The 22,644-nt window shown below is 40.6% G+C and overlaps 3 protein-coding genes across 7 annotated transcripts in view; 2 read left to right on the top strand and 1 right to left on the bottom strand.

The window, feature by feature from the left end:
• Positions 1 to 1,939, top strand: part of LOC117818397 (transmembrane protein 132D) — a 49,753-nt gene extending 47,814 nt beyond the window's left edge. The window contains exon 10 of the mRNA XM_034691257.1: positions 70 to 1,939. Coding sequence (XP_034547148.1) covers positions 70 to 1,389 — 1,320 coding nt within the window. The 3' untranslated portion in view covers positions 1,390 to 1,939. The remainder of the gene's footprint in view (positions 1 to 69) is intronic.
• Positions 1,940 to 2,739: 800 nt separating this feature from the next.
• Positions 2,740 to 22,360, bottom strand: glt1d1 (glycosyltransferase 1 domain containing 1). 5 transcript variants are annotated; one of them, XM_034691338.1, is made up of 13 exons: positions 21,917 to 22,325; positions 21,721 to 21,733; positions 21,324 to 21,475; positions 21,065 to 21,170; positions 19,553 to 19,604; positions 18,587 to 18,623; positions 17,854 to 17,910; positions 10,513 to 10,611; positions 9,688 to 9,737; positions 7,506 to 7,549; positions 6,902 to 7,022; positions 6,232 to 6,330; positions 2,740 to 4,016 (listed from the first exon to the last, which is right to left on the bottom strand). In XM_034691338.1, exons 1-13 carry the CDS (start codon positions 22,077 to 22,079, stop codon positions 3,870 to 3,872), a joined length of 1,140 nt encoding a protein of 379 aa, XP_034547229.1. In that variant the 5' UTR covers positions 22,080 to 22,325; the 3' UTR covers positions 2,740 to 3,869. The 5 variants fall into 5 exon arrangements, 4 of the variants coding, with proteins under 4 accessions (XP_034547229.1, XP_034547230.1, XP_034547231.1 ...); XM_034691340.1 differs by having other exon boundaries at positions 3,907 to 4,016; positions 6,960 to 7,022; positions 21,917 to 22,351; XR_004632365.1 differs by adding an exon at positions 7,167 to 7,247 and having other exon boundaries at positions 7,506 to 9,737; positions 21,721 to 22,023.
• Positions 22,260 to 22,644, top strand: part of slc15a4 (solute carrier family 15 member 4) — a 30,985-nt gene continuing 30,600 nt past the window's right edge. The window contains exon 1 of the mRNA XM_034691336.1: positions 22,260 to 22,526. The gene's annotated coding sequence lies outside the window, so the exon portion shown is untranslated. The remainder of the gene's footprint in view (positions 22,527 to 22,644) is intronic.

Genomic DNA, 22,644 nt, shown 5'->3' with positions numbered 1-22,644 from the left:
TCAAATGTCCCCAAGACCAGCTGTAGATTGAAAGCACCATGATGACCTCTCCTGTTTCTGTTCTTATAGGAGGCCTTGGTCAGTGCCTGGGTGCAGTTCAGCGATGGAAACCAGACACCACTTGATATTTATGATCCTGCCTTCTACCGAATGACAGTGACATCCTTGGATGAAGGGGTGGTGTCGGTGCAGGGAACACTTCAGACTGTGGTGGCAGAGGGTGAAGGTGAGGGGGTTCTGGTCAGAGTCGAGATGTCCATCTGTGAGGTCTGCCAAAAGTCCAAACGCAAAAGCACAGTGGCTGTGGGAAGCGGGAGCCTCAGGGTCAAGTTCCGAGTGAGCGGCAGGCGTTCAGAAGGCAACACCAGCAGCAGTGCTGTTAGCAGCAAGGACAACGGCAGTGACTACGGAAATGATGGAGGAGATGGGGACGGCGAAAGGAAGCAGAGGAGGCCGTCCCAGGATCCTCCTGCTGGGAGCTCGAACTCAGACAGGGAGGAGGGTGCCATGCAGAAGATCACAACCACGATCAAATCAACAGAACGGACCTTCATAACCAGCGGCAGCCTTGGGGGAGTTGGTAAAACCAGCAATACAGGAAACTCTGGAGGTCCTACCAGTGTTGTGAATACTAGCATGATGAGCAGCCCCAGTGACAGCGGCAAAGGCTTTGGCTCAGACAATATGATAGCAGAGGATATGAGCAGTGTCAGCTTTACGAGCACTGTGAAAGCTCCCGGGAACCTGGTGAACTCGTACAACTTCCCCCCAAAGGTGGAGGTACCTGGAGAGAAGACAACAGAGGTGGAAATCGGTGGTGAAGAACTGCTGGCCAATAGGCCCCTCACAGACTTGGAGATTGGCATGTACGCTCTGTTGGGAGTCTTTTGTCTGGCCATTCTGGTTTTTCTGGTAAATTGTATCTCATATGTTATAAAGTTCAGGCACAAGAAGCCTCCCTCTCATGGCCAGGAGCCCACAGGGCACAGGCATGACTGGGTATGGCTTGGCACAGACGCTGAGCTGGTGATGAGTGTGCCAGGTAGTCCTGTCCAGCAGGACTCCCAGACCACAACCACCGTTATAGACATCGGGCCAGACAAGACTGCGTCTTTGTCCAGAAGGCCTAGTTGCCTGGCCTCTGTGACTGACTCTCCCATCAGCTGTGTGGGCTCCATCAGGAACAAACCTATGCACAGTGAGTCCATCCACTCGCCCACCAGCAAGAGAAAGAGAGTCCAGTTCACCACTTTTTCCACTCTGGAGCGCCAGCATTCGCCACATGTCCCACCCAGGGAGAATGGTCATGGCATCCACTGGGTTGGGAAAGAGGACAGTTGTGAAGAAGAACCCCAAGTGCATATTGTAGAGCCTGGGGACCACTTATAATGCTGGACCTGATCAGACCTCACATGTACAGTAGATGTGGCTTTGATCACCTCAATGCCTTTGTGACTCCAATAACTGTCTAGAGTATGTGATTTTGGACTTGCCCTCTCCTACATTTCATTACCTACCAAGGCCTTTTATATGTACATATACTGTATATTATTGTGAATATCAGAGTGTGGATGCGTGTGGTAATGTTTAGATGGCTGACCCGATAAACTCTTCTTTACACTATGTTTAAAGCCACAAAATGTTACTGCTGCATGTGGATATCTAAGTCTCTAAATTTCTGCACTCACATGCTGGTATATACAATACAAAGACACACCGAGAAGTATCTTTAGGAACAAATACAGTATAATGACCACCCATCATACTAAGGAACTCTATGTGACAGGTTTGACTTTCACCAACAATGTGGCTTGGATTAATCATAACTTTAAGTGAAATGGTTGTTTACTATTATGCAACATCCAATACTTTTTCTTTGTAATCTTCAGTTGAATTGATTTTCACTAGTTTTTTTTTTCATTAAAACACTATGACCTTGATTATTGCCTTTTACTTGATTTTCTCTGTTAAGTTAATTTGTCTTAAAATACTTATATAATCTCTGGTAATGGTGTGCGTGTTAGCAAATGATTATTTTTGTTTTCAATGCCATGTTTCATCAACAATGTGGCCGAGTGCAAAAAGAGGACATTCACGCTTTCCAACCAGGTGTGTTGCAAACACCAGCCTTTGTAACTGCAGATTACAAGAACCTTTACTGACTCTCTGCCCTTTAAACAAATTGAGTTTCTGCTGGGCCTTTGAACATGTGCAACCCAACCGTGGCACTTTATCAAAAATGAATGTGGTAGCACAAGGACTGGGAGGAAAAGAAATATTGGATGTGTATTTTGCAAGAGTAGATGAGTTGCAATGCATTTTTAGAGAAGTCATAGTTTAACAATTCTTTAAGGATTTTGAAGACAAAGGAGTAGAAGTGCTGCTGGGTTTGAATGAATCACATACAGGGGTTCTTTGGATACTTTGAGCATGCTGTGCTTCATTCTTCTTGTGAGAGAGTAATTGTCAGAGAAAAACCAATAAGAAAAAAAAGTAAACTGCAACTGTCTTTCAAAAAACAATCAAAGGTACACTGCAGGATTCAGGATTTTGTTCAGAGTGAAAAAAACTTTTTTTTTACTTGTCACAGACAAAATCATAACTTTACAACTAACTTACTAATAAAATCACAAACCAATATAAAGAGCAACCTCAACAATTCCCACCGACACTTAATATACAGAGAGCCAGTGTTTCTTCTACATCTACACCAAACCATAAATAACAGCACATCCGCAGTTCCAAGTACATTCAGTTTATTTGCATCATTTCAATAAGGCAGTGCAGATAAAACAGGCTTTTTTTTACAAAAGCACCTTTGTAACCTGATTTTTTAAATAGTCTAGGACTTAAGACAACTTTGATAGTTACACTTCTGCTAGGTAAACAATAGTTTAAAGGGAAATTAGTTATTTTTAGAAGTAGGTTCATACTGATGAGGTATTTTACCCAGAGAGACCCGGTCAGCTCGGCCCCTTTGTTGATAAACTGACTGGAGAACTGAGACGAAGGCTATCAAAAGCTGCAGACGGGGTTAACTCTAGCAGGGAACGTAGCTAAGTATTACTAGTTTTAACTTACTCCAACCTAAACATTAATGTTGGTATAAGTGTACACTTCATTTGGACATGTTTTTGTACTGTGCTTTGTTGTCAAATCTCATTAATTTTCACTATTTATGGACAAAACACACATATGTTTGTCTGCCTGCTGTGTACCAATCAGCTGTTTGGGTCTATGGTGAACTTGACTTTTGCCCATTACATTATCTGATGCCCGCTTCAACAGCTAACAGTGCGTTTTGATAAGTTAAACAGATCATACACATCGTGGGCTATGCCATTATGCAAAAAAAAATAATCAATGAGAGCCAAAAACTTGCTTTGAAGACACACTTCCATTTGACTTTTCTGGTTTTCTGGTTTAACTTCTGAAAATTGTTGACAGTCAGTAAAACAGCAGTGGTCAGTGTGGCAGGGAACTCTGGTGGGTGATGCAGACTGTAGCTGTATGAGAGCTGCTGGTATCCTCTGATTCAGAAATGACCTGACATACTGTCTTTACCAAACCCCACTCGTGACAGCAAGAAACTTTCTCGGTTCATGGGCATTAGCACAGAGCTAAATTGTAGGTAGAGTTGACCCAGACTGAAGTGGTTGATAGCCCAGCTTCCATTCTGGTTCTCCAGCTGGTTTATCAACACAGGGGCCAAGCTGATCAGCATCCGCTGTCAATAATACAATTACTATTGAAAAGAAACTCATACAACCCTACTTCAAAAAACAAAACTACCCGTTTCATGCCCTGTTCTTTGTTTGTAAAGTTCCTGAGAAAGTAGTATAGTGAGGTTCAATTCTGTGACCTTGAGCTCAAAGCAAAGAGTCCATCAGCTGCTGGTAGGTTTCTCTCTCCTGCTTCAGGCTGTGATGTTCTTCCACATAGAGTTTCCCGTTCCTCACCACTCTCTCTCTCAGCTCGTGATCTGACAGGAGCCTCTGAGATTGATTTACAAATTCCTGGCAGGGACAGAAACAAAATTAGTTCTTATTTACTGCCAAACACCACTTAAAGCTTGCCGCTGAAGTTGCCTGAAGGTATGTTTTTTTAAACATAAAAGATCATCCTGAATTCAGATAAAAGCCGGTGCACTGATTAGGGAATAGACATTGCCAAAGGATGGAGGAATTTATGGCTGCAGATCTAAAAACAGCTGTCCAACAGTCAGTCTATCCTAATAGCTGCTACCTCTCATCTGCTTCTGAGGAGAGGTGAAAACAAACAAAGTGACAGCTACAGTAAAATACTGTAATAACTGCTGTCACAGGGTGACAGGAAGGGGGAGATGAGGATAAAATTGATGACTTAAGAGGTGCTGTAACCAAATAGCATCCTGAATCCTTGTTGCTCACCCGTTGGCCCAGAGGACTTAGTGAAGCCTCCAACAAAACGAAGTGAAGTGTCTGAAAGGGATCCTGTAACATGGCAGCCAACATTTACTGCAGCAAAGAGCCAGTGGGCATACAAAGTTTTAGCTGCTGCCAGTCAGCAGGCCAATTCTCTCTACTTCACTTCACTCAAATGATGTGATTATGTCTGGAGAGGCTCTTGGTAGCAAACTGCTCTTCTGTATGGCCATATGAGAGCTATAAATCCTCCGCTACAGGATTAAAGCTCAACTTATGAGCAGCATGCTTATAATCACTTCACTTTTAGAGCAAATTATAGAGCCAGACAGGAGGTGCCATTTTACTCCTTCAAGCCTTTAAGTGCTTGTGCTTGTTTCTTTAGACACTTTTTTGAAACTTATGCTTCTCATGTAATTACTCTGAAGGCTTAAAAACCCTGAAACACTGTCAATCAAAAACAGGATGTAAGGAGAAGGAGGATTTTGAGGCAGGCAGAAAAGAAAACAAACTCTTGAGTGCGATCCACTACAAGGAAAGTTTTGGCTGAAAGACTAGTACCCATTGCCTGTCAGCTCTGGCTGAGGTCATGGTTTATCCAGCCCAAGATGCTGTGACCATCTGTGAGAGCTTCTTCCTGGCAGCTCAGCTGAGAGCACGTGACCCTCATCCCCCCCTTCCCCCAAAGAGGACTTATCTCAACTGTTACAACAACATCACGCTAGAGCATGTTGGTTGTCATGAGAGCACTGTGGTCAAGCCCTTTGTCATCTGACCTTAACCTTTGTCATTCTCCTTTTCCTGCCGACACAAGCTTACCTTGTTTCCCTGATAACTACTGGCATTAGCCTAGCTCTTTTTCTGCTAACTTAAAGCTCCTGTGAGGAGTTTTCAGATGGCTGTGAAACAGACTCAAATTAATATTGATGCCTCTTTAGGAGCTACAAAAGCAAACAAGACCATCAGCATGAAGATTGATTATTTCTATGTAGATATTTTAAATGCTTGAAACAGCTGCTGTGGGGTAGGTGCCAGACGAACAGCACACTGTGAGAAAGCCTTTTTTTTTTTTACATTTTCCACAGCAAATATTATCAAGTGATACATTTGTCATTATAGCTGGCTTAGATTTTTATATTAAAAACATTGCTTACAATTGTACAATACAAAATCAGCAAAGAGATAAGATACACTGCCTTGGCCCAAAATCAGCATCAATCATTTATTCCTTACAGGAGCTTTAATCTCAGGATGCTTATTGATGATTAAACTTAACCTTTAGATTTCAACATGAATAAAATCAATCAAGACCAAAGTAGTGTTGTATATGTGATGAGAAGACGTAACTGTGTAGTCAGATGGAGATGTGTTATAAGTGTGTTACTGTCTCTCCAGTCGGCAGACTGACAGTGCTTATGGAAAACTATCATCAAACCTCATTAAGTACCCGGCATCATGCCCTTTGCTGCATGATGCCATGTGTTGCATCACTGTGTGGTAGTGTTGTGTCTTAACTCTGTCCCTGCAGGCTGCACTTTTTGATTCTAATCTAAGAAAAATCCTGTAAAATATCAATTTGTTTTAGAGTACGTCCTTCTATTTCTCTCTTGAATTCTGAGTTGAAAGTTTTACAAATGAATGCTGGAACAGTTTGGAAGATAAATCTACATACGTGTCCTCAGTCATTAAGCGCTTTCCCAGTCAATTGAGGTGAAAGGAGTAGTAGTTGGCTGAAGTGATAATGCAATTTATCCTCTCTATCTTCAGTATTAAAGCTTAACTGGGCTTAATGTTTATAGTGACCTGGACAGTGTTTGTCCCTATCTACCTGAGGAGATGAGTACAGCAGGCCAGTGAACTCGTGTTGAACTACAGCTGCGTTTCCAGGAATGTCCCGGGCCAACACTGGCACCCCGAGATCCATGGCCTGTTGGAGCAGAGAGATTAACCGCTCAGAGGTTGCCAATAATTACGATGTCACAGGAAAAACTCACTCACTTTTACAACAAAAACACCTTGGCAGTTTTACTGATAGGCTATTCTGCTCATCTCTGCATTAGTTTACTTACAGAATTAATCTGTATCAGCTAATACCTTCAGCAGGTTGTTGAGTGAAACATGCTAACAGACTAATCAGACTTTAAGCCTACTGTGGATTGTCTTAATCGACTGAGTTTAAGAGAGATTAAGTGGATTTGCAGGTTTTGCTCACTCAGGAATAGGAAGATTGGAGTCAAGCAATTAATTTGGGTAATTGTCCCTGAAGTGGTCTGATAACATTGTAGCTGAGCGAGAAATAACAAGATAAGGGCTGCTGTAAATATTCACACAGTTTCGTTTTTTTTTGCAGGGCTTTGCTCGGCTAAGTCTCAGCAAATACTTCGATAAACAACGTCTCATCACCAGAATATTATTCTGCACCACAATGCATGACTTTAAAGGAGATACAGTTTTGTTCAGCGGCCGAGTTGCTACCCATGACACCTGGAGATGTTTACCTCCAAGATGGAGGCTGACATGCCCTCTGAAACAGAGCTGTTGACCACGGCGAAGCACCTTTTCATGGCAGCATGAAGCTCCTGCTGGTCTCTCTCCTGGGCCAAGAAGACCCCTGCTGTTCTGCAGAAGCAGAAGCAGAGATGAGTTCTGCGTGACTCGAGGCTCACAGGCGTGAATGATGCTAAAGGGCAGTGACAAGCTGGGGGCAGGATACACGGTTGCACTATGTGTGACATGCACGGTGAGTCCAGGTAAAGTCCTAACCAGAGAGGGCAGCTTCCTGCCGCAAACATCTTTGATGTGGTGAAGGCCTCTGGCGAAAAAAAACTGAGAGATCCACCTCGACTTGAGAGCGGGAGGACAGATGATAAACAACAGGATTTTAGTGCTCCCCAAAGATTTTCATTCTGTTTACATTATGTCAAGATAAATGTAAGCTGCATTTACTGAGATACTTTCTTGTGCTGCGTGGGATAAATAGAAGGATAAGCAGTCTTTAAATTCCTCACGGGAGAAAAGTGTCGGCAATTAAACTGTCAGATCTCAAATTTTCTTTTGTGAGATGTGAAGCTGAAAAAGAAAGGCAACAAAAATTAGGCTTACCTTTGAACAACTGCTTCCATGTCAACAGTAAGCACAGGATCAATCTGAGAGAGACAGACACATGACAAACACAAGAGAAGCTTGTTTTCTAAACATCGAAAAAAAAGCAGTGTTTTCATCAAGGATTCCAGCAATGACTTAATCAGGAGGATGAAATAAACAATGACACAATTAATAATTTCTATCATGGGCAAATCATTCTCTGTAAATCCTCTATTTCCAGAGATTGGGGTCAGGGTGGGGTGGGTGGCCAATCTGATTAATTGCAGTGTGGGATTTGCGTGCATTAGCCTGCCCACAGAAAAGTCAAAGCATAGCAATTTAGGTCAAAGATGTTGCCAAGCAAGCTGCTACTTTTTTCCTCTTTCATTTTATAACTCATGAAATTTCCAAGAGGACTCTACTGTAAAGTGCGTCGTTTGTTCAATTCAAAGAATCTAGAGTTTTTGTATCCTGGTCTAATCTGGGGATTTAGCGGACATTGTAAAACCAGTGTGTGGATGTATCAGGATAAAGGCTGTATTAATAAACAACTGATTTAAGCACTGTACTGATCCTGTACTGTCACTCAGTGAATCGGCAGAAATCGAGGGGGAATCAAATGACGAGTCAGAAAAGGAAAACAGATGTTATATCAATGTTTTATATCTTTAAACTGAATTTGTCTGTCTCTTTTTTCTGATAATGTCATTGCTCTTTTGGTTCTAAGCACATATTGACTTATTTTAACAAACATTTGGTGCAAAAGCTTACAAACATTAAAAATTAAAACACTGAAAATAATCCTTCATATTGTACAGTAATAGAGCAGAATATGCTGCACTATTATTGTAGTGCTTGATAAAGCCCAGTTACAGGAGAGTGACGTGTCATTGCTGACAAACTGACCTGAATTCTCCTCTTAATGACAGATGCTGTGCAGCCACAGCGCTTATTACTCCACTGAAGTAGGTGTAGATTTAAAGTACGCATGATAGGCTGGTTTATGTTTTTCAGATTTTACTTCCACTTCATTGAATCTTCAATAATGTTAAATCAAAAAGTGGAATCCTGTAATTATCAAGGGGGAAATGTGGCCTTCGTACGAGTACATGTTTATCATAATAATAGTGTGTGGCTTTTCATTTCTCAGGCAAACAAACAAACGTGCTCCCACTCTGATTCAGGAGTGTCAGCATGAATCACACGTCTCTGCTTCCACTGAACCATTTCATCAAACAACAACAAAGCAGGAGCGCAGCGAGAAGCGGCAGCGGTGCGACCATGTATGAGCCCCTGGCCATGTCTAATTGAGTAGTTTTTTGAGAAAAAAAACGAAAGCAGAACATACCTTTTGCCTGACACCGCCATTTGAAAGACAGAACAGACGCTAAAAAACTGTACAGTGATGTGGTATCAAAGCAAGTCAGGGGGAAGAGGAGATGAAGAGAGAAATCAATGAGGGAGAGATTGGAAAGGAGGAACAGTCGTAAGAGCGCTGAGGCTGCTGCTGGTTGGTGGGACGTGACTTCTATCTTTCTTTCTGCAGCATCGAGCAGACAGAACATAAAAGTGCAATCAGAGAAAAAAAGATACTTTTACAGCAAATGTATAAAAACTCCCTCGTCTGATTTGATTGTGTGCCATGATTTATGAATCATCATAAATCATGGCGGGCCTTATTGCATTTTTTCAATCATTTGACTTGACGTGAAGCCTCGCAGTGTGTGTGTGTGTGTGCGGTCAATGTCCTCAGGAATAACACGCATGATGGAGACATGATGGTGTGTTGGTGTTCCATACTGATTTGGCTGTAGCAGACACAGAAAAATGTCCATCCATGTGTACTAAATAAAATGGGGTCCTTCTATACAGGTCACTGGTCAAATCCAAGCACTAATCTGGAGCAGAGGACACATCAGTGTCTAAAGCAGCTAGCTAAACAGTTGGACACACAATAATAAATAAACAGGACGACTGCTGTTGCTGCTGCTGTTGACCCTTGCCATGATTGCAGAAGATGCCATTTCCTCCCACAATGGCCTTTAATTCCAGCTGAAGAGTTAAGCCAGTATCTGTGCTACATCCAATTAGAGGTCACCTGGATAGCCAGGGAAGGTTCTTACTGTAGGTTATTCCTACAGCACAGAGCATCATTGTAAAGGGTCAGATGTGACTTTTAGTGTAATGACTCTTAGCTCACCTTTGGCCCCACGATGACCAAAACATTCAGCGGATCTTCACAATGCCACTCTGAAAGACAAGACATACAGCTTTCTCCCTCCGCTCTGAGACAAAAAAATACAACTATAAATGTGAAGAAAGTAAAAAGAAATTGAAAAGCAGCATCCTCCCTGAGAGCAGTAAAGATGTTTTTTGCATTTAAATCTTAGAGTTGTACTCTCTTAGCACACCAGAGTTTGTATTCTAGCAGACAAACTTAAAACAATTTCCTCCAAGATGTGAAAACCGACACCTCTACTTCTCCTATCTGGATGAAACTTGAATATACAATTTGACGCCCTCTAGTGCTGCCCAATTACCATAACTGTGTGCTTTGAAAGTCACATTAAATAAAAGAGAATGTAAGAAGAGGATGTGTAAGATTTCATAGAGTAATCTAGGCATATACTCCAAGACAAGAGAGTGAGTGTGATATAAGAGAAACACTATAAAGACGAGATAGAATCCTTTTTTAGGACCAACATGGGCTGTCAGAAAAATCTCATTGCACTTTCACATAAATTTTCAATTAGCTGAAACTCTACCGCAGAGATCCAACCTCATTCCTAATTTATGAAGACACTGCCACTGCCTCTACCATAGACTACTACAGTAACACAGGCAGGTTGTTTGTCTTTTGAGGGTTTACCTGACATGAAGCTTGAAAACATGCCCCAGAGAAACCTCCAGACCTCTTTCATCTGCTCTAATTGCTTTACCATGACTTCATAATGTGTTTATTTTATGTGTTTATCACTAGTACATGCAGAAAATGGATGTTGCACATAATTATTGCATGGTCTACCTGAAAAAACCTCCAACAGATAGAGGGGGTCCTTGACTCTCCTGAGGCCACAGACCAACAGGAAAACACGCAGCTCATCCCCACACTCACTGCTTACACCTGGAGAGAAGCCAGACACACACAGAGACGGCAGCACAATATCAAAACACTGCATAATGAACATCCCAAGTACATCGGCAGATAATGAAAGCAATACATCACCCAAGGTCATGAGGAAAATAAGACAGCGGTGACTAATGTGCACTCGCAATTCTCTGATCGGAGTTGTAACACTCAGCAAGGGAATAGTCTGCCGAAAACATTCGAAGGTTGAAGTCCAATCAGTGTGTAATACAGCGTCACAACTACAGAGCCTCCCGAGTGTTAGTGTGACAACTTGCACACTGAACAAGCCCAGATTACGATGAGCTAACAAAACATCAGGCTAATGACTCAAAACATTTTGGAAGCCTTAATTTAATAGAGAGGCAGCGAAACTGAATGGCTTCTTTTTCTCCGATGTTCCAACTTTTTAAATCAATCCAAATGTTCATCCATAAACTGAATACAAAAAAGGACAGCATAACAACTCCCTTAAGGTAACAGCATTTCTTATCATGCTGATTTATGTGCCAATATTAATTTTTCTGACAAGTTTAGTTTTAATGTTACTGAAAACCGGGTAGAACAGCCTGATTTACTGCTCTGTTCACAAATGTGGCTCCTGCTGCGGTGTACAATGGAACAACACAAGAAGCTGTTTTCCTGAGCAACTTTTGCCATTTTATGTTTAAGATAATGAGTCTTATGGTTGGTGAAAGGGGCAAGACCATAGTCTGTATATAACATGGACGTAATCTCAGTGATGTCACCCACTAGTTTCTTAAGAGACTTTCTAAAGCTCTAGAAGGTGGTCCGCATATTGGAAATGCTGACTCAAGCTTACTTTTTATCATTCTAACAGAGGCAGAGGTGGAGCAGAGGCAGGCAGCTACAAGGCTACAAGGCGCACATCTGTTACTCATCTCAGTCACATTCCTAATTATGCAAATTTATTCAAAACTCTTAGCCTTAAAATGCTGAAAACAGATGCGTCATTAAACAAAACAATATATTTGTACAAATTGAGAAATTGGCTATTAAAACAAATATTTTTCTTTTAACTAGGCTTTAAACATGTTAAATTTTGCAGTTAAAATGGGCACTTTATTGGACATAGAAGGGATTCAATGGAATTTGCAGACAGTCTCAAGTGGACACTTGAGGAACTGGAGGTGGTGGCGGAAATCTGAAAGTGAAAGACTCAAACTACGATGGTTTGTCTTTTTGTGAGCTTTATTCCGGCCTTCAGTGAACTTTGCAAAGCGATCAGTTGGCAGCGGGATCTGACAAGCGAGACAAGGTCGGCACAACTGACCCAGAGTAAAGATTCAACATGGTATATATCCTCTTCAGAGTATAAGATGACTACATTGTTAAACACATTCAAAGAGCTGTGAGCTGGTCACCTTCATGACTTGTCAGCCCCTGGTCTGTTCCTGAGCCTTGCGAACAGATAACAATATGCAAATCACAGAAGGTCTGGTGTGTGTGTGTGTTTCAAACTTCTAATCAACACAGAAATAACATTCTATCATGTCTGTATTTTTCTCATCACAAGGTTTTGGGATTTTTTTGCATTGGTTTTACATTTTTCAGCACAGGAGTTTACCGTTTGTACTGGATGTCAATATGATGATAACGGAAAGTCTTAAATGGTTTGGTTGCTTCATTGTAGATGTTCCTCATTTTACAAATAAAATAAATGAAAAAAAAACCTTATTTACTTTTGTGCATTGCCTTTACACTACTTAGCAGTACCTGCACCCAAATGGACTTGAAGCACTTTGTTGCCCGTACTGATCTTGTTTCCTCTTGTCTAATTCTTTGCTTGTGTTGTTCTTGTTCTCGTATGTACGTCGCTTTGGATAAAAGCGACGTACATACGAGATGACATTGTAACATTGTAACAATACCGCAGTTACAAGAACTGATTCCTACAACACAGACTCCGGCTCAAAATGTGAGAGATGTCAGCGCTCGTTGCTATAGGGTATCTTAGCTTCATTTTTGTACAGTGGGAGGAGGTGGAGACATGTAGTCCATTGTTATATACAGTCAATGTGGTCAACCCACAAAACCACAATTCTTTATCAACACTGAAAGAACAATGTACTTCTTTCTAAGCACCTCCTCTGGCTCATGTTTCTTTGAGTATAATAAATGTTGAGGTTACCAGCACTCCCAATCCTGAAGCACACTTTGCTTTGTTCTTTTGTTTCTTTTTCTTTTTTGTGATTAGGGTGCACCATATAATGTGAACCATAATCGCCTTCTTTGTGTTTGAGCATGTTTTGTTTGGGTATTCAGCTCTCCACAAACAGCTAACAATGACGGGATTGTCAGGGCATTTGCAGGTATCTGCTTACTGACCAAATCACAGAGCAAAGGGAAATTTGATCCTTGGGATTAAAAGTATTTGGATCACTAAAATTGTGCAAAGATCTTAGGGGCTCATGGACGTCTTAATAAAACACCAAATGTAAACCTCATTGTTATTCTTAAGGATAAGATTAAGTATCATTGAAGTCATAAGGATTTATTGTCTGGAGACTTGAAATTCTGAACCAAATCTTGTGCCAATCTGTCGAGAAGATGTTCAGATTTAAGTGGATGAGGGAAATTTCCGACCTGAGGATGACCCTGAAGGGAAAGTGAGATTACTGATGTCCTGTTTGACTCCCTCAGGACAATAAAAACCTCTGCAAAATGTCTAATCCTTCAAAGATAATGCACATTTCTAACCACAGTATCTTTATCCTTATATAACTTCAAAGGCATTTTACCGTGTTCTTTATGGCACTATTCAAGGCAATTTTGGTTGTATGTAAACTTAAAGTGAGTTATGTAAATGCAGTAATTAAAGTTTAAGGTCTCTGATTCAACATTTAAGATACGGTTGGAATTTTTCTCATCTATCTGCATACATCAAGAAGACAAAATACTGATCTCCCAGTCCAAAGCAGTGTTCAAAGAACCTGCAGTAAAAACAACTCTTCAAAATAACACAACATTCCTACTAAAAATATGACAGTTTCAATAAAAAACATCCTAGGCAAAAAAACAAGATATAAAAGTAAAGTAGCAGCACACACTCATCAGAAAAGTCAGTCAAGAAGTTGTTCATTAAAGGTGCAAGGTATTTGAAGTGCTCAAAGTGTTCTGCAAAGAGCTGTTGAACCAAAATCTAAATGAAGTACAAAAAAGCCCCAAAAAAAATGTGTTTTGAAAGTGTTGGGTGAAAAAATTGAGAAACAAAACATTTCAACACTAATACTACAAACAGACAAGCGCACGTGCTTAAGGCGCAGTGACAGTCGAGTGAAATCCCCTGCTGCCAGATAAGTCCAGATCAGGAGGCTGAAGCAGCTCTTTAATGCTATTAAAGAGAATCTTAAAATGACAGCGTGGAGTCTGGGCATTGACCCTGATCCTGGGAGCTGATTGTCAAAAAAGCTCTAAATCTGGGGGCTGTATCGAAAGTTACTCCCATTGATTCACAGGATGAGAGAAAGCATGTTAGCGAAGGGAAATAAACAAGTCACTACCTCAGAGGAAGGTGAAGGAAAATAATGGAGAGTAGTTGGAATCATACCAGAGCTCAGACTTGTCAAAATGAGAAAGAAATTCAAAGAAATAAAAACTATTCATCTTTCCTCAGGGGAGAAAAACAAAGTGCACAAATCATGTGTTGTGCTTGCAGCAATCTTTTCTCTCTGTTTCTTTGCAGTGCTGTGAGTTCTATGTTAGACACATCTTTGTACATTTGCCTTTGATTTCAGAGGGCACTCTGAACATCCCCTCCTGTTTTCATCAGTATGTGTGGGTATGTGTATGGCATGTGCATGGAAGTAGCAGCACATATCTATCCAAGGATGTACTTTTAATCTCAGGGTGAGATAGAGTACATTAAGACAGTTAGTTCGGTGTTAAACTTTTGAAGAGCTTTGATTATGTTCTGTTCAGGGTACAATCTGACGCACCACAGGTCAGCGGGAATCTACACTTAAAAGGCCCGTATCCACGACAGCCTCTCTCCCGCAAATGTAAGACTCAAGGCACAGGACATGGGGGTGAGGAGGAAGTACTGTAACCCTCATTTCACCTTCTTGAATATTTCACAGAGCGATAAAAAAGTGAAAAAACTGCAGTGAGCAAAAAATACTCCATTAGTAATATACAGAAGGAGAGGGCAGTGAATAGTGTAGGAAGCTGGGATAGAGTAGGGGAATGATATGCAGGAAAGGAGCTACAGGCTGGATCCGAGCCTGGGCTGCCCGTAGCGTGCAACTTAACCATTAGGCCAAGTCTGCGCCTGTATTTTTTATGTTGTATGAACTTCTGGTGTGCTTTTTTTTTTTTTTAAATCTCATTTATCTTGTTGCTCTTTTTTGTATTTAAAATATTCTTATTTCTTTTATAAAGCCTTACCTAGGAGCAAATCACAAAAACTCTAATGTTCCTGTACTCAGGGGCATCCCCAGAGGGGTGGCCGGGGGTGGCATGGAGCCCCACTGAAATCTGATTAGCCATCCAAACTGCAACCCCAAAATCTTCAACTATGATTGGCTACTTGCCCAAATGTGACCTCAGATTCACAACTCATGTCAATATAAACTTTTTGGACAGTGTTGCAACAGGCTGCACAATTGTCAACACTGTTACTTCCCTACTAAATGCCATTCATTTAAGCCTGTGTACACATACTTTATGCCACCCCTTTATAAGTCAGTGCTCACTTGGGCCACCCCACTCAAAAAAGTCTTGACCCGTCCCTGCCTGTACCCGCGCAAATGATAGTGCACATCTGCTCTGCTCTACTCCATTTCATTCCACTGTACTCTTTTTCATTATATCCTATTTTATTCTAAACCATTCTATTCTGTTCTGTTCTATTTATTCTATTACACTCCATTCTACTCTACTCTGTTTCATTTTGTTCTATTCTATTCTATTCTATTTCATTCTATTCTGTTTCTGTTCTATTCTAATTTACTCTACTCAATTATATTCTCAACCTCTCCCGTTTGACAGAGTATGAAGTTCAAACATCTCACAAATTGCAAACAGAACATGGTTGGAGCCCAAATTTTTGCTGCTTGTCACATGAAATCAGTAAAAAAAAAATTCCATCTCTGCAGATTAGAGCTGCACATGCAGATTAGCTAGATATCAAAACAACATTTTGTTCAGCCAAAATGACTGAATGAATTACATCAAATCCCATGATATGGGGCTTTACACTTGCCTTCTACAAAGACACAAACAACCAATGAACACCAAGGTGAGCCAATATGCAAAAAAAGACGTTTTTTGAATAACTTGAGCCGGGGAAAACACTTAAAATTCATTCAAATTATATTAACACAACCTAGGTCTGAAGTTTTCGTTGTCGTTTTCTTTTTTTGGAGACAAATATCTGTAAAACCAATCATGGTAGTAGAAAAACCGAGGCACATTAGGTCTTTTCCAAGTATGACCTGCCCTACATGGCACAAACACTTTTCCTTGATCCTGCTCCCATCGTTTAATATCACAACAGGTGTTACACTCAGCATATAATCTACCTTCATGTTATGATCACTAATTACCATTTACACAGATCCTCCAATGAAAATGACCAGCATAATCATCATTTAAAAAGCAAGCGGCAGGACAAGAAAAACAACCTACCCCCTACATGCTTTCTGTGTTGTTCAGTGAATCAAAGCATCTCTGCTCCCTCTACAGTGTTGTTTGACGTGGGCTGTATCTCCTTAGCACAACCTTGCGAGGCTCACAGCAGGGGGTCACCATCAACCGACACGAGAGGCTTCACGCACTGACAGCTCAAGTGATTTGACTCTTTTATGTACACCGGTGGAGCTCTTCTATAGTGTGATACCGCAACCCTGGGCCATGCAGAATACATTTAATCCAATTCCTACCCAGTATATACAAGCTATAGCCTACTTTTGATTTCACCTTTGTGTAATGGTTATTTTTCTCAAATCCAGATCACAGGCTGCAGCAGGAGCTATTCTTTCAGACTACATTGTTACGTTTGTGGAAAAGTGAAACACTAATTACATTATTAAGTGAGATGTTTTTCGACAGAACGGGTCACTGAAGTTCAAAGGAAGGACGGGTAACAGGCAGATAGCCAAGACCATACCCTTATTACATACAAACATAATAAAAAACCTGAGTATGTGCTGTATTGTAGAGCATTGTTGAAAACACAGTGGCATGAATAAAAAAAAAAGACAGCATTCACTGATATGAAACAGAAATAATTATACCATCAGACATTTATAAACACATAAATGCGGACACATTTTTATAACTTCAAAAGTCTGATTACAGTCCTTTCATCACATCTGAGGAAAAGCACAATAGCTTTGTCTCCTGTTCCAAGTATAACAAACTGAGGACTGACTGTAGGCAATTAGTAATTCTTGTACCAGTTGTGAAGCATTGTGACAAATGACCCCACGCTGTGGAGCCATTAATCAATTGCTCCTCTCTGTACTCATCGGTGCTCTCTATGAGCACTAATGCACCTGGGATAAACATTATCCTGCAATGACCAAGCTGTTTGTGTAGATGTAGATGTTTACTGAGTTATTCAAATTAGAGTTTTGAGGACTGAAGGGAAAAGGCTGGAAAAACGAGCTTATGTCCTGGTCTGTCCTGACCACCTTATGAATATATCTACCACAGCACGGATTTACTTTATCCTTTCTGACTAGTTCTCTTCAGGTTGGTGCTCTTTGAATGGATTCACCATCATGCACACTGAGGTGGACCCCCTGTTTAGCCTTTGACACATAGAGAAGTCACTAACAGAGTGCATCAGTGCCTAGTGCAGCAGTCAGGCTTTTATGCAGAATACTGACAATATGTGTCAGAATCATGTATAGCTTGCAAAGGTAACAACAATAAAACCTATAACCTGCTATGAGTCTAAATGTTAAAATGCAGTCTCCTTTCCTTTTTAATGTAATGAAGACTATTGAACACCTGTCCCTTTAAAGATTTGTGATGTGCACAAACTATCCAGCTACAGTTTGAGACATAGCCTTCGTAATGAGATTACAATTATCATAATCATGTTACATAAGGATGACAAAGATGAACTGCTGTAACAACAAATTAAATCAACACAAGAATATTTTCTTTCTGAGCCAAATCATGAACGAATATAAGCAATCTTTAAAATTATTCAAAGCAAGTCCTGTGATTGATCAAGTCTCATGTTGCTGCTTGAAGAAAGTTGAATACCTGAGCTCCTCAAGAATTCAGTCCAGCAGAAGTTTTCAGATGCTTCTGTGTAGACACCTTGAAAGAAACAGAAAGTAAACAGATTAAAGGCATGATGTTAAAAGTTAAGCTTTGACTGTCCATCGTTATTATCATACTGTACATTTTGCGAAAACTATCAAGATGGTTTATAGATTGATAGAAAATTAGTTCAGATTATTTTGTGATCTTGAACTTTGTTGCAAATTTGACAGACGCTGATTCATAAAACATCACATACTCTATGTTCCTATACCTATTCTTTATGATTGTTATTCATTCCAGAAACATACTGAGTTTGCAATAATCAGTTTAATTCCCCTATATGCAAAGAGCTTTACAGGTAAATACATGTAGTTCAAAAGTATGACGTTGTGAGGTCTATGTTAGATGCACTACAGATCATTATCTGTCAACAGGCATAAAAATTAAGCTTTCACTGGTCTCGGCTCAGCCATGCTGCCGGCCAAGGGCTCTTCTCTAATCTGTGAAGGGACACTATTTGCCAAACAAGGCTACTGGTGGGAAGCAACATGGAAGAGTGATTTGGGCTGTCCTACATGGCACGGTGGCCAATGGCAAGAGCAAACACAACTCTGTACGGCAGACAGCACGATAATGGAGGAAAAAACGTCAAAGCTGATTAATGCAACACTTCAGTGGCAAGTCGGGGATGCACAGCAGGAGGCGGGGATGTTCATCCTGCAGAGCTTACCTTGGGGCTGGACATAGATCTTACTGCTCGAGGACAGCTTAAGAGAAAAAACAGTAAAGTCATGGTAAAATCAAGAGGCAGATCATGAATACTGAAGTGTTTTAAACAATCAGTAACTATTGGTTATGTTTGTTTATACAAATAACATTTGATTATTTCTACCTGTGCTTCTTTCTCTTTATGTCAGTCAATAAAAACAGTCAATGAATGCACTTTGAGCTCCACACATATTAAGTAAAATCAAAACTTTCGAAGCGAGTCAGGAGTGCAGTTGCTAAGATAATGGAGGTGCTACAAAATAAATCAGAGGTGGGTAGAAAGGAAATTGACTGGATGTTATCACACTAGATCCATCCCCTATGTGTGTTTTCTGTCACAATAAAAAGCGTGGCGATGCCTCTCAGTGCCTGTCCTGTCTGCCTGCTGTCAGCACTAAACGGTGGAGATAAAGCATGCCACTCGCCTCAATCTGCAGCCTACGGGTGGAACCTAATCTGAAAATAAAACATGGTAATATTGTTTTAATGCCAAACTATTACAGGACAGGGCAGAGTGTTGTGTTTGTATAGTAAAAGCCCTGCTGTTCTACTTTATTGAAGCCGTCAGGCTCCTGCTGTCTGCTGATGTGCCATAAAGTGCAAACGGAAAACTTCTGCCCTCACTTCTTGATTAGGTTAATGTTTTGTTTATGTTAAATATCAGTTACAATGAACTTTCAGTTGTGTTTATGTTGGGTTTAAGTGTCAGGGGGCTGCACCAAAGCAGGGAGTCCACACACATACTGATGAACCTGTATTTAGGTACTTACAGAAATGTTGGTGCAAAAATTAAATGAGCAGGATTGGTATTAAACATGCTATGCCTAACTAGCCACAGACTTGTGCATAAAATCATCAGTGGGTTTTAGACATAAACTGCTGCACTAATATACATAAGGTGATAATACAAAAAAAGATAAAATCATACCAGAAATTGCTCAGCCTCTTCTTTTAGTTTGTCAGTAAATGCAACAGCAAACCTGATTAAAAAAACACTTCATTATCACCCTTGTAAAGCAGTTTCAGTACAAAGAATCTTCACTGCTGACATTAAAGTTTAAGCCTTTAAAAAAAAGTTATGAGAGTTTGTTCAACAGCAGAGCCAAAAGCAGTGGTAACACAAGTAAAACACAAGTCTCCAGGCTGAGACTGAGTGCATGAGAGCAGAAAAACTGCTAGAAGTTTGAAGGCAAAGGATTTCAGGATGAACACACCGAGAATACCAAGAGGAAAACAAAGAGAATGTGGAGCAAAAAACAGTGGGGATATATCAATTTCAGTGTGAGCATGCTATAACAAATGGGCTAACAAGCTCAGAGTGGTGACTGAATATCATGATCAAGCATGATCAAGGTTTGTGTGAGAAGGCGCCAACAGAAGGAGGTGTGAAGATTCAGATGTTTGAAGTCATGAGACCTGCATTTCCCTGTTCCCCCAGAAGGCATTTATCCCCCAAGACTTACTAGATGGATACCCTCTAGTGCATTATCATAATGCCCTGATGTTTCTGTTAATTCCAGAAACATCAGGGTCTGTTTCCAGAGCACAAGGTATTGATATTCACGTGAGCACTAACTTGGGGAAAAGAGAGGACACTGCCAGCAGAGTCTGGGTTTGCTTGTGTTCAACCTTATACTTTCATGTCAGTACTCAAGACAGATATGATTGAAACGCTTTGCAACAATTTCAAATCTTGAATAGTCTTGGAATTGTTGTAGGAAAATCAGCGAAAATATTAAAAGAATGAATGTCTGGCTGAATTGAAATAAGCCACACGTGCAGTGACTCTGGTTAGTATGCAATTCATATTAATTAAATTAGAGGTCATCTTTTTTATTTCAAATGAACAACTTCATTCAAAAATTGCAAATGGTCACATTTACTTTCTGCTCACACTTCATGTTGGTGAAGTCTGCATCAAACTTCTATGAGAGAAAGTTAGTGAAACATATGACACATTACTCTCATATTTGGACTTGTAATCCATTAACTAACCATGACTAATGCATTAAGAAGACTGTCACCAACAAACCCCCCCTCATGGCACACATACTACCTGAGACAAACATAGATGTAACTAAGCCTCATTCTGCATAACTGTGACGTGGAAGAACTGTGAAAGAATAAGCATAACATGGCCCATAAACTGACACAGCTTAATTAAGAGGGTTATTAGTTACAGCTGTGCTTGTCCTGCTTAAAGTTGTTAAAAAGTCTTCATATTTGACATTGCATAATCAAAGGAAAACACAGATAGAACATAAAACATACATCAATTATATCATGCAAATTCTGACTCTGTAGTTTTCCACAGTTCATAATTTTGGTGAAGAATATACCAAATATATTTATAAATGTTTACAGAAGCAAACTAGAAAGTGTAAAACCCTTTACTAATTTTTGTTATTTGAAAAAAATGAGTTGTTTGCAGTAACATCACCTGGCTTTCAGCAGCACCTGCTCCATAACCACACGCTTCTGCTCAACTTTCACATCTTCATTTAAGTCTGTTCCTCCAGAGATAACACCAAAGGGCACTTGGATGTCTGGTGTAAAGGTTAGACATAAAACAAAGGGTGATTCTGACATATGCGGAGCAGGTAGCAGTGAACATGGAGGTTTGTGATTAGTGTTGACACACAAGAAAGGCAGAAGTAAGGAGGAAAGTAAACAGATCATATGACAGCAATGATGTTTACCTAAGAGAAGCCTGCCAGCTTTAAACAGATGGATGGCCAGTGCAGCGTCAAATGGAGGATTTCGAGATACAAGGTTTGCCACCTCAGCAGGAGACTGAAAATCTGCTACATCTCTGAGCTCACAAGTGTGTCCAGCTGATTCAATGTGGGACCTGTAATGGAATAAATATATAAACGTGGGTGGCAGGCACGGAGGCTGAGTGGTTGGGCATTCTTGATCCTGTTACAGCTATTTTTCATCAACCATTGTGAAATTAAATAGGCTTTTTTTTTTTTTTTTTAGACAGCTCTGATTCTTGGATGGAAGCTACGTGTAGTTCAATGCCTATATCGGGCTCACCAGGAAAATAAGCAACAGCTGTTGAACCTAGCTAAACTAAGTAACAGAGTAATTTACCTTATTCTCTCAGCTGTTGAGTGGTTCCCAGTTTGGGGGCGGAGCGGGGAGAGAAATAGTATTTTCATATCTTCAATAAAGCTTATCTGACGAGCTGATGAGTTGACATGTAGAAATAAAGGAAAAACTGATAGAATTGTGTAAAAAGATCAGCCTGTGGAGTGGTGGTAGGCTCTCTGAACTCAGCTGCTCTCACATTTCCTGGATCCATGCCTGTAAGTCACACGCAAAGCAAAGCTGTAGACGTGAGCTGCACTACCCACGCCTGTAATGTTTACTAGTCCGCCTCCTAAATGTTCCCCTGGAAACACAGAGCGGAACAAAGAACACACACTTTCTTCCCCATGTTTGTACTCCATTTTGAGTAAACTATATTAGACAATTTCAACACAAAAACTCAGAGTATGCTGCTTTCTCTGGGCGTGTTTTTTAACGAGGGAATCAGTGGTTATACAAATAAAAAACGAACGAACCCCAGCATCACTTCCTCTTTTCGGTGGTTCTACGTCAGCGTCAATGGAGCAAACCTTCAAATAGCCTGGATAGGGCAAAGTACGGATTCCTGTTCAGGGCAGATCATGTACGGGTCGTTTTTAGATCAGCTCCAGAGCAACGGAAGCGTGACAGTTTGTTGACTGAGCTAAGTGTCACGCGATAGTACTGTGACACTGTTTCTTGTTGACTTCCAGTTCTCCTTTGACAAAGTGTTTATCCAAGACGAGTCTAAGTAAACAGTTGAGCGGTTGTTAGTTTCTAGGTTGATGGAGATAGTTGAAGACCATTGGGACTTATTAAAGTAATTAAAGGTAATGTAAAACCAAACTCTTACCTAACTGAAGTCATGCTAATGCTAGCTTACTTAGTGTTTGTTGTATTTCATATGATATGCAGGAGGGTTCGCGTGCTCGACAGCTCTTCTTTCCG

This window comes from Notolabrus celidotus, chromosome 9, assembly GCF_009762535.1.
Source record: "Notolabrus celidotus isolate fNotCel1 chromosome 9, fNotCel1.pri, whole genome shotgun sequence".
Classification (NCBI taxonomy): Eukaryota; Metazoa; Chordata; class Actinopteri; order Labriformes; family Labridae; genus Notolabrus; species Notolabrus celidotus.
Note: the sequence above shows the minus strand (reverse complement) of the source record. Positions and strands in the feature narration are given on the sequence as shown.

Coding starts and splice junctions, on each gene's coding strand:
- glt1d1 (XM_034691338.1), bottom strand. CDS start 22,079: ATGGAGTACAAACATGGGGAAGAAAGTGTGTGTTCTTTGTTCCGCTCT. Junction 19,605..21,064: donor CAGGTGCTGCTGAAAGCCAG/GTGATGTTACTG, acceptor TTTTTTAATCAG/GTTTGCTGTTGCATTTACTG. Junction 4,017..6,231: donor TGCTGTACTCATCTCCTCAG/GTAGATAGGGAC, acceptor TGTCCCTGCCAG/GAATTTGTAAATCAATCTCA.